The sequence below is a fragment of the Merops nubicus genome, unplaced genomic scaffold, assembly GCF_000691845.1.
Source record: "Merops nubicus isolate BGI_N331 unplaced genomic scaffold, ASM69184v1 scaffold44132, whole genome shotgun sequence".
Lineage (NCBI taxonomy): Eukaryota > Metazoa > Chordata > Aves > Coraciiformes > Meropidae > Merops > Merops nubicus.
The window spans coordinates 24,752-36,441 of NW_008593683.1; the positions used below are offsets into that span (position 1 = coordinate 24,752).

At 37.5% G+C, this 11,690-nt stretch overlaps 1 protein-coding gene across 1 annotated transcript in view; it reads left to right on the forward strand.

The window, feature by feature from the left end:
* The window catches only part of LOC103768372 (protein HIRA), a 29,378-nt gene extending 17,916 nt beyond the window's left edge, over positions 1-11,462 (forward strand). Inside the window, exons 16-25 of the mRNA XM_008935513.1 lie at positions 294-498; positions 1,251-1,355; positions 2,144-2,292; positions 3,438-3,599; positions 4,349-4,407; positions 5,352-5,457; positions 7,203-7,325; positions 8,571-8,734; positions 10,697-10,785; positions 11,337-11,462. Of these exons, the coding sequence (XP_008933761.1) occupies positions 294-498; positions 1,251-1,355; positions 2,144-2,292; positions 3,438-3,599; positions 4,349-4,407; positions 5,352-5,457; positions 7,203-7,325; positions 8,571-8,734; positions 10,697-10,785; positions 11,337-11,453 (1,279 nt within the window). The 3' untranslated portion in view covers positions 11,454-11,462. The remainder of the gene's footprint in view (positions 1-293; positions 499-1,250; positions 1,356-2,143; positions 2,293-3,437; positions 3,600-4,348; positions 4,408-5,351; positions 5,458-7,202; positions 7,326-8,570; positions 8,735-10,696; positions 10,786-11,336) is intronic.
* The last annotated feature ends 228 nt before the right edge of the window (positions 11,463-11,690 follow it).

An 11,690-nucleotide genomic window follows, 5' to 3' on the forward strand; every position in this document is an offset into this window, starting at 1 on the left:
ATGGGAACTAAATGCCAAAAATAAAGCTGTTATTTACAGCTTTATCCAGTTGCTAACTGCTACTTTGGTTAATTTTTTTTAAAGGAGAGAATATATGTTGCACATTGTACCTTTGCAGAGGATTTGCCATGCTTCTTCAGCTTCCTCCTCTTGCTTTTGTGCATTTTGAGATGCACTCAAACAAGGCTAAGAACATATCTTTTTACTTACAAGAATGCAGTGCATAGGATATGTGGCAGCTTTTGGAAGCAGCTTATATAAAATGTGAAATATATTTTTTTTTACTTGCTCAGACTGAAGGATCAGAATTTAATTAAAGACAATAAGCCGAAGGATATTCTGGAGAGCAGCAGTGACAGTGAAGAGAAGATTCCAGCTGTCAAACCACTCAGTGCACCCAAACGGAAACTGGAACTTGAGGGAGAAACAGTAGAAAAGAAGAAAAAAGGAAGGCCTCGAAAAGACTCCAGACTTGTACCAGTAACTTTAACTGTTCAGGTGAAATAAAAAAGACTCACTGTGGGTTTCAGTGTTCATTTTATAAAGTTTGTTGCTTGTTGACTTGTTCCAACCAGGCAGGGAGACACAAGTAGTATCAGTCCCTCAGACTTTTTAGCTATTTGTCTTCCTTGCCTCTAAACTTGGTCTTTTTAAAATTGAAGATTATAAAAAGCAGATGCACATAGTGTGGCAAATGTGTCCATCCTTTATATAAATATGCAACTCTTTACTAAACAATACCAGCATGCTAAGTAGTGATAGCCTGCCAAATGACTGCTTAAATAAAAAGAAACACCATCAGGTTTTGGGTGGTTTTTGATGGTGAGTAGCCCAAACACAATAGATTGACCTGAATATGATGACTTAAATGGTTATGAATTTCCTAGGAACTACGAAGTAGTAAGTTGCATTAGAGTTTCCACCATTTTAGGGCTTATAGATTCCTTTTGTTTTCAGTATTCAGAGCTTTGTTTTTCCATGCAATAGACCAGAATTTCCATTAATTAGTTGCAGCTGAATAGAGGGGGTAAATATAAAAAAAAAGACTACATCTATTTTGTGTTGTTTTTTAAACTCTTAGAAACAATATTAAAACAATTGTATTTATACAACTAACAGGAGGAAGATCAGTATCTGTAGCATGATTTGAAAGAGAAGTATTTTTTTAAATCTATATTATTGAATATCTTTGTTTTGAACTTTTTAAATGAAAAAACTACTTTTGGTGGTTTTTTTTCTCTTTTCTCCAGTCCCCAGCTACACTGGCCTCTGAGAAGGATGCTGCTTGCATCTCTGCACCAGCATTAGCACTTAAACTGCCAACCCCAATCCCACAGAAATCATTTACTTTGCAAGTAAGTAGACTGTAAGGGAAGAAAAGCTTAATACGTGGGGGGAAAAAATCCTTCTTTTAAAAAATAATCTTAGGTTATTCAGATCCTTTGATAAATTGGTGTTTGAATACATGTATATGTTCAAGTAAGCAGGCTGGTACACTTCAGCTTTTAAGGATATGTCTGTTTGAGAAGTTAGTGGCAAATCAGGTAAAAATAGGACACTTCTGTATGAACTTAAGCTTCAGAGGGGAATACTTCTGGTTCATCAGTCCTTCCTGGTTAACCAAAGTTTATTGTAAGGGTAAGAGTCTCCAATGAGAGTAACTGCTGCATTGTTATTACAGCTGTGTTGGTAGTACACTGCTGAAGAGAAAAAAGTATTTTCTGAGAGCTCTGTAGAAGTGCTTTTACATCTGAAGAGACTGGCAAATAGTATTACTTTAGATATTTATGAAATAAGTTTTCTGTGGGTTTAGCCTGTAGTAGGCTGGTTCCAATTGCAAGGCTGTAGGGTTACTGGGCACATCTGGACTTGATCTGTCACCCTTAAGTAGGAGGCACAAACTAGCACAACCTTTCTTTCTTTGTTCCTATGCTCTGATACAAAAAAATTATTTGTATTCTAGCCAAGACTGATTTTCAGAGGTCTGCTTCTTTTGAAATACCACTGTGTATTTTGAAGCCACTTCAAACAGAGTGCCATACTTAAATCTGTTCTTAAAGATGACATTGGTTTAGATCTAATAGCAGTTGCTGCTTTTTTGAGTAGTTCTTTTCCAAAAAGTATTTTATTTTTTCTATTTCAGGTAAGTTCAGATCCATCAATGTACCTTGAAGTGGAGAATGAAATGACCACAGTGGGAGGTTCCAAGTTGAGCAGGTTAAAGTGTAATCGAGAAGGAAAGGAATGGGAGACAGTCCTCACCAGTCGAATTCTCACTGCAGCAGGAAGCTGGTAAGAGAGTATATTTTGGTGGAAGAGGGTCCTGAAGGCCAGAAAACATTTTTTGGGTGTACAAAAGTACACTTTAGAGGAATTTAATTACCCCTGGACACACATACTTAAAAGTAAGCAGAGGCTTTGAAAGTATTTTCATCTACTTCTTTGAAAAAAGTTGATTAACTGTATCACTTCTATTAGGGTTCTTTGTGATTCTTTGGGCTTGGCTCCAGATGTCCTACTTCTCTTCCAGCTAACCTGGTCTACTATGTTGATGCTGTTAAACTCTTACCCTGTGGAGTTTTCTGTAAGGTTTCTGACTTCTTTCTGTTGACCACTATTTGCTGGTTTTGCCACCCCCCCCATTGTTAATTTTACCCAGTCTTCCATAGTAAATGTTTTGTGGATAAAAAGAGGTACTGCTCTTGGAATAAAACTGGTCTTAAGACTAAGTATTAGCTCTATGCACTCTTAAAGCATCACAAAATCTCATTAACCAGTTACAACTATTATCCTGTATATTTACATTTCCTCTGTAAATTCTTCATTAAAGTTCACTAAATAATGGTAAGTCCCACTTGTTCAGGTAACTACTAACAATAACTACTAAAGAATGAAAAATTTGAAATAGGGTGTTTTGTGATGTAGAAATATTTTCCAGAGTCTTTTGCATTTTTTCCTCTTTTATTTTTCCTCAACTTTGCTTAGTTCCAACCTCAGAGTTTAAATTAAAAGTGTATGTCTGAAGCCTGCACGATGGCTGGAACTGAAGAGTAAGCAGCAAATTTTAAAGCTATGTACAAGTACTGGCCTGAAGAAGAGCTTGTGTAGACCCGAAACCTTTAATCGTATTTCCAGCTATGGTCTGTGGTCTAATACAATATACTGTCTCTGCCTGCAGACATTCTCTTGCCCATCTCCTTAGGCCATCATAGTAAAAATCAAATTAAAGGAGGCATGGAATGTATATATATGTAAAAGTTATATATGATCTGTCTTGGCTTTGACCTTTCCTTTTGGTACCCAGGATTTTTTGGAAAGCTGTAATAGCTACTTTGGGGGGAATTAGCCCAAGTTCTGTGATAGCTTGTGAAATCAGTTTGGTTTTATGCTACTTGCAATTGACAAAAGGTAAAAGTCTTTTTTTTTTTTCTTTTCAGTGAGATTGTAAGTGTAGCCTGTGAGAAACGAACATTGTCAGTGTTTTCAGCTTGTGGTCGTCGCCTTCTTCCTCCTATAATATTGAATACACCCATTTCCACCCTACACTGCACAGGTTCTTACATCATGGCTCTCACCACTGCTGCTACACTCTCTGTTTGGTAAGTACCATGTTAGGCTGCAGCAGCTGGCTGGGCTGATTTATATACATAACTGTTTAGTTGTGTCAATGCATTGCTGTTGAAACTTAGGCCTAAACCACATTGGGTCTGAACTCCAGTCCTCCTTTGGATATAATATGAAAAGTTAACTGGACAGGACTTGATTTCTGTTTCTTTATTCTAGGACAGTACATAATACTGAATTTGATTCTAGAAGCAAGATAAAGGATCACCTTGAAGTTACTTGCTTAAACAGCCTCCCTAGGATAGATTTGTCATGCATATAGAATGGATTTTGGGGGAAAGGAGAAATATGGCTACTTCCAAATTCCATCATACTTAGCCAGTAAAGTACATGAGTTTCTGAGTTAGAAGTACTCTAGCCATCTTCAAGATACCAAACTAAAAATGACAATACTTGTTTACAGTTGTTGAATTTAATTTAATGTCTCGTGAAAGTCAGAGCTCCTAAAGGAGTTACTTGGATCCTTAGTGTTTGCTTAGCTGTAATGAGGTTTCCTGATGAAGCCATAAAAGATGTTCTCTGCTGTTACTTCTGTCTTGCTGTAAGGGGTTTGAGTTTGCCAAAATGTCATTGAAACAATGAAAAAAAGTAATAACAAAAAAAAACTAAACAACCAAGCTCCTTCAAACTCCCACTTTGTCATGAATATTGAAGAAGTGTGTTTGTTAAATGATTTTGGAGCTTTCAGTTGTAAACTGCAGATTTGTCCTTTGGTCTTTTTCAGGGATGTTCACAAGCAGACAGCCATTGTTAGAGATGAGTCTTTGCAAACGATATTTTCAGGTAATAAAAAGGTCATTTCAGGTCATTTAGTTACCAATCTTCGTTATTATGTAATAAAGGGAAGTCACTGGCAATGTTGAAACACTGCAGAAATAACCGAGATGGGAGTATCAGTGGGCAACAGACTCATACAAGATTCTGCAGCTTATTTTGCTCTGGCTTGCTTCTGAATGTGAAAATTCAGTGTTTTGAATATCACAAAATAAATATTTAATGTAAATCTGCTATTACAACAGTTTCTCTGTGCATACTTTTCGTGTTTATTATCATAATGATAAACAGCAACTGATTATCTTCTGATTCATTATTTCAGAGTCTTCAGTTTCTATAATTAACAATATCTGGCACAAACCAAAATATTAAAAAAGCAGTGTCTTGGAGCATATTTGCTTCTATTTTAGCTTTAATCCATGTAATACTAATCAAAACTACCTAGAGTAGTTGTGCGAGTAGTTTGCATGTGTTATCATTAGAAGTTACATGCACAAACCCTAGGCCTGGAATATGCTAGAAAATGAAACACTCCATCTATGACACTTATACTATATTCTTAGAGAGCAGACTTTTCTAAGTATACTGGTTTTCAGAACTTTAACTTAATTGGAAAAAGAAAGATAAAGGCTTCTTGGATTACAGAAGGTACAGCAGAATCACTGAAAATTGCCCATAGATAGGGAGAATGTTACCACTTAGGCCCACGTTCTGTAAAAAACTGCAGCATCAAGAATGATAATGTATTTTGCTACAGTGTGATTTTAATGCTCCTGCACTGAGCCTGTTGCTTACCATCATTATTTTGTATCTGGACCTTCCAGTCAGTGCTTGAGAGTAACAGTCACGGACCCTTTTTCTGTTGGTTGCTATGACTGATAATTAATGGCAGATAGCATTTGACTGTTATGGAAGAATCCAAAAGAAATACTTTGGTCTCATTTGACTTGTAGGAAGTGATGCAACGGTCTCTCAGATCTTGCTGACTCAGCATGGTATACCTGTAATGAGCATGTCTGATGGCAAGGCATACTGTTTTAATCCTTCTCTTTCTACATGGTAAGTTATGTATTATTTCCCACTTTTACAACTTAGCTGAACTTACGTGTGTTCTGATTTACTGTTTCACTCCATATTTTGAGGTTAGTCTGAATGGGATCACGCACAGGCTTAGTTTTCCTTTAGTTCACTGTTGTATATCTAGGCTCTATTCATATTCCTATGATTTTTATGTTTAAAATACATTTTTTTAAATTAAAGAGTTAAACTACAGCTTACTTTATCACTCCTTCCTACACAGTGCATACTCTTCTCTTTATTGACGTACATCATATATACTATTGCTGATGTACATCCGTTGAATCTGCCAAGCAGTTGGTAATGCTTAAAGAAATCTAGCCTTACAATTCACTTTTCATGTCAAGGAATGGTGTTCTGTTGTTGTTACAACAATTTTCAGTGTTTTGTTGAGAATTTAGACATGTTAAAATTTTGTTCAGTTTCCAGAGAAAATAAGACTTAGACACTCCAATCCTGAATGCATATGTGCCTGACTGTTAGTCTCTATCACATGTTAGTATTTTTTTGGCTCTGTCAAGTTTGAAGAGAGCTCCTTGTCTCCAAGATATAAAAGTTTAATGAAGATAGTAAGTCAGGTAAAGGAGGAGGGAAGAAATCATTATATGTTGGAGAAATCCTGTGGAAGAGGAGAGTCATTGCCGATGTCCTAAACAGAAGGAAAGGCTACATGAGAGTCTTATTTGGTATCTGATAGGCTCTCCTCATGGATTCTCTTACTTTTGTGAAGGCATAAGTTCCCATACATAAAGTTCCATGGTTAAATTACTTACAGTGTCTTTCCAAAACAGATTCTTTGTTGTCTTTCTAAGCGGGAAAAAAAATGTACTGAAGTCTTAATATCATTATTGTGCTTAGTGTAATGAGCATGCTTGATCAAAGGGCCTATTGTTTTAACTTCTCCTTGGAATAATTGTTATTAGTTGCCTACTTGATGTGAGTCCTTTGGAAAAGACAAAGCACCTTATTTGTTCCCAGTCAATAAAGAGCAGCAGACAGCCTCTGAGCCATCATTCTGAATTTGCTATCATTTCTTAGATTGTATCACAGTTTTAGAAATATATAAAATAGCAATCCCTTTAGTCATCATAGAAATTTTAACATGATAAAGCAGTAAAGGGTATTTTAAATATTTGTGCCATTCTACCTCTGAGCTGTCTGAAGGTCTAATCTTATCATTGATTTGAGCCACTGATTCCCTTACGTCTCAGACCAGTGAAAATGATATCCTGGATTAGGTGTGGAAATGCCAGCTGGAACTGTCAGCTCCCTCCATAGGAAGGAGTAGCTGTAATGCATGGGAAAGACTGTCAACGTGTATGATTTGTGGTGACTTCTCTGGTGGGTGGGGAAACCTGGCATGAGGTTCTGGCACCGAGTTCTTAACAAGAAGGTCATTACCTGTGTTCACTCCAGTCTGTGCTCTGGAGCATGACTTCTTATTAGATATAAAATGACAAGTAGAAAGTTAATTCCTTCAAAACTAGTGCTAAATTGTATTACATAATTAATGTTGTGAAGCTTTGGGGTGGGAGGGACATTCCTGTGAGAACACAAGCAGAATTTGGATAGGGAGTGGGAACAGTTGGGGTGTGTGGAATTCCTGAACACCTCAGGGGTATCTGTGAAAATCCAAGTTCTGCTTTGAGGCAGAACAGAACTGAATCCCCTATTATCACTGCCTACTCTCCTTAAACCTGCTTTTCATTTGGTTGGTTTTTTTTCAGGAATCTTGTTTCTGACAAGCAGGACTCTCTAGCACAGTGTGCAGACTTCAGGAACAGTTTACCCTCCCAAGAAGCCATGCTGTGTTCCGGGCCCTTAGCTGTGATACAGGGACGAACATCGAAGTACGCGCTTACTTGCTTCATTGCATCAGCACGTTTGCCTTTTTTTCCTATTATTTATCCATGTGCTTGAATCAGTGAGTTAATTCTCAAGATGTCAAACGGCTCTGAAATAATCAGTAGCTCATACAGTCTTGTTTTAGTTTTTTTTCAAACCTTTGCACATTTATAGTCTGTATCTTAAATTTATTGTTAGATTGTTTGTGGGGCAGGAAAGAATGCTGTAAACTCAATCATTTTATGGCTGCTCTTTACTGGATGAGTGAAGTATTTGATGATTCTGTACCTGTGATATTTATCATAGAGTAGCAGGTTAGAAGGGACCTCAGTGTTGGTTAGCTAAACTCAGTTTCTTCCACTTAACATTTTACATTCTAATTTTTAGTATACCAACTTTCTGGAGTAGGCCTACAATATTTGAGTAGTTCAGTTGTCCTCAAGGGGTCTACTTAATGAAGTCTTTGAGAAAGTCGAGTGATTAGTTATCTAATGCATTCTTTTAACATCTGAAAATATCACCAGAGAATTGTGAGAGCCAGAGCAGATTCCTGTAGGTAATTTAATAGCCCATCCTCACCTGGAGTTGAATTAGATTTCCCAGGCAGATTTCTGTGCTACTTCTGCCTCTTACATCTGAGTTTACTTTTTCTGGTGAGAGTAACTGTATTTTATCACTGTTCTCTTAGAGGATAAGGGAATTAATTGGGAAAAATATTTGAAATCCAAACAAACAATACACTTTTTATGAGAGAAAGAAAATATCAGACTGAAAAATAGCAGGTTTTTTTCAAAAAGGAAATAATTGGTTACTTTTTTTTCAAATTAGCCTTCTTAGGACATTTATTTGTAAGAAATCCTTTAAGTGCTTTAGGCAAACTTCATACCTTGTGTTTGTTTCTCAACTTCACCTGTGAGGGGTGAAGAAAGGTAAAGGCAATCAACTTATTTCCCTATAAATATTTAGGAGCAATTGGTCACTGATGAGCATGTGTTTGTAAAGAGAAGGCAGATGAATGGGAGAGAGAACAGGAGGCAGAAAACCCTCCGTGGACCTTGATACTTGTAAATGGTCCTGTGGGGGGAAGGCAGTTTGCTGTGAAATGCTGCCTTTGTCAGTAAAACCTTGAACTCTGGAGACAATAGATGCATCTGAAAGATAAACATAGAATAGCTTGTACTACAAAAATATATATTCCTTGAACAAGTATCTGATTCTGTGGCTGGCATGTTAATTTTTTGGGTTTGTAGTTCAGGAAGGCAAGCTGCAAGATTGTTCTCCATGCCTCATTTAGTGCAACAAGAAACGACGCTTGCGTACCTGGAGAACCAGATAGCAGCAGCACTTACGCTACAGTCCAGCCACGAGTATCGCCACTGGCTCCTCATCTATGCACGGTACCTCGTGAATGAAGGTGAGACCTGCCACGCTCTGCTCCTCCCTTATCACTCTGGTGGGCTTGTATGAAACGCTCTGCTCGTGTCCTGTGTGCGTATGGTAGCACTTAACGTTCTCCTTTCAGCACTTAGTTACTGGACTCGGTGTTTACCTAAAACCAAAACAGCTGAAGGGCCCTTGCTTCCTACAGTGCTCAGCAATCCTGTTTTGACACGCTGACTGTGAACAGATCATGGTCTGGGGAAGCACTCCCATCTGCAGACTTCAGTAATACAAAACTTGGAAAAAAAAGCCCAGTGGTCTGTCATATCTTACATACAGATCATATATATTATCTGATAGCAACTACAGATGTTTCAGAGGAGCCAGCAGCACCCTGTAAAATACGTTGCATTCCTCAGCCAACTGACAGTTGCTGTCTGATGTGAAATGGAAGAGTTGCTCAGTCACTGACACTTTGTACCAGAACACATAAAACTGCACAGAATTTACTTTGTTTTGCTTGCACTTCATACTTTTTTTGTTTACATTCTAAAATTTTAGTAGCCTGTACTGGTGAGCTCCACAAGTTAAATTCTGAAAGAAAAGAAATCCACAGGAAAGGGCACTTTTATATTTGAATGCACCACATCTCTGTGCTGTTATGTTAAATAAGGTTAACCAATTGTCTTCATGATTCTTGAATTATAAATATCTTTATTGTATCGGTGCTTGTCTGCATTCCAAATTTAGTAATTCCCATTGTATTAATTCAAACTTATTTCTCACCATGCATAATAATTTTACACAGAGGGAAGCAAAACTGTTCATATTAAGGCCACCTAATAGGTGTTGGCAGTATTAAAAATGAGCTCATTAATCCTTACCTTTTGTCCTTTAACTTATTTAACAAGAGATCTTGATGAACTGCATAGGATTCCCTCAGTCCTTCCTCAGTGGAAATTAAAATGTTCATCTTGGGTCTTATGTTAAAGAGATGGTTATACTTTTAAAAGTCTTCCCCAGTTGAGACCCTCTCTATTGCGTGTTCAGGATTCCTTGTGCTGCACAAGTGTCACTGCCCTGTGTGTGTACACTGGATGTCACTGCACATTCTGCTTTGCCATACGTGTGTTACGCTTTCAATAGTTTTCTAGGTCTGCTAAATTTTGCAAATGGCACATCTTATTATTGACCCTTTATTCCTATGATGGTTTCAACATTTAATGAATTCTAGTCCATTAAAATATCAAATCTATTATACCTTGGATTAGCAAGTGATCTGGAACAGATGACCTTGTTACTTGCGAGTGAATTCCTCCCTCTGATACTTTGGGTAAATAAAGCTGGCCTGGAAACTATATGTCACTTTATTGAAGATTTTATTTTACTTTTTTTTAATAACTCTTGTGCATATTAATTGGATCCATTTTAATTATGTTATAAGCTCTTTTGCTAAGTATTTCAGAGAGCTCTTCTAGTTTAGTAATATTTTAAAGTTTCAGAAGGATGTGGGAGTTTGTGGGTGTTTTAGTTTTTTTTAACTACTGACTCCATTTTTCCCCAATTATGTATTGCCTGTATTAGTACTCTGGCTATTGAAGTATGTCAGTTTTCCAGTGTTTTTTGTTCCTTTTTTTAAAAGCTGATATTTTTGTGGGAAGGAGGAATGAGGTTGAGATTAGGGCATCTGTTAAAAGAAAATGGAATAACTACTTGTGTTTTTCTTCCTATTATAGATCATCTTTATTAGTGCTTTTACTTTTGAGAACTTAAAATAAGACCATTCAGAACTCTAAAATAAGTCCTTTACAAATCATCTTATCTTTCCAAAGATTTGCTGCTAGAAGAATAATATACTTTTTGAGAAACCAATGTTTATGGCTTTATTTATTCTGGGTACTTGTAACTCTTTTCTGAATATCGTCAGTTACATTGTGGAGTGGTTATATATAGAGCAATGCTGATGAATGTGGTTTTATTTTCTGATACTATTCAGGGTTTGAATATCGTTTGCGAGAATTATGCAAGGATTTACTGGGTCCAGTCCATTACTCAGCTGGAAGTCAGTGGGAATCAACAGTTATGGTAAGTCCTCATAAGTTTAACAAAGAATAAGGCTGAGTTTCCCCTGAAAATTACAGAACATAGGTAGACAATAGAACTTAAAATATGATTAAATTTAGTAGCAAAAAAGCAATCACAAATTATTTTTGCTGACCATGCTCTGCTCTAATCTCATAAGCAGGCTTCCTCCCATGGCACTTGTCTGTGGTTTCACCTGCAATAAATACAAGTGCTTCTTGCCACAGTCTCAGCTCTGGTGCTGTCTTGAGTATCATGCAGATGGAGCCGAGTTGCACGTTCAGGTCTCCACATTCCTCAGACAGCAATTTGAAATAGTGACATAGAGCATACCTGGAGGCTGCAACTGCAGAGGCTGCACCAGCTTCATGAATGTATATATAAAAGTAAAACCAGTTTTTATTCTGGGAGTCAAGCAAGCAGAGTAAGAAGAACATAAGATACACAGCTCTTCAGGCAGGAAAAAAGGCCTGAATCTGCAACAGCTCTATGGAATGTATTCATGATATCAAGTACTATATCCTGAGGATGCTTTTGTGGGTTTTTTTGTGCAGGGTTTACGAAAGAGAGAACTATTGAAAGAGCTTCTTCCTGTTATTGGACAGAACCTCCGCTTCCAGAGGCTTTTCACAGAGTATCAAGAGCAGCTAGACATCTTGAGAGACAAGTAGCATTTCCCCAGATTTTCCCTGCGGGGCCTGGTCCGAGAGAAACTGCTGAACAGCATTAACCAGAGACAGAAGAGGAGCGAGAGCCCGGCCAGCGGGGACACTCCTGAAGAGGGCAGTGCCACAAGGGTCCCAGATGCTTCAGGAGTGACCTGCTGTAGTTTTTAAAGAAGCTGACAGGTGGATTCGTGAAAATGAGTGGATGAGCTAGACCGTTTCCCCAGTGAAACTCGACCATCG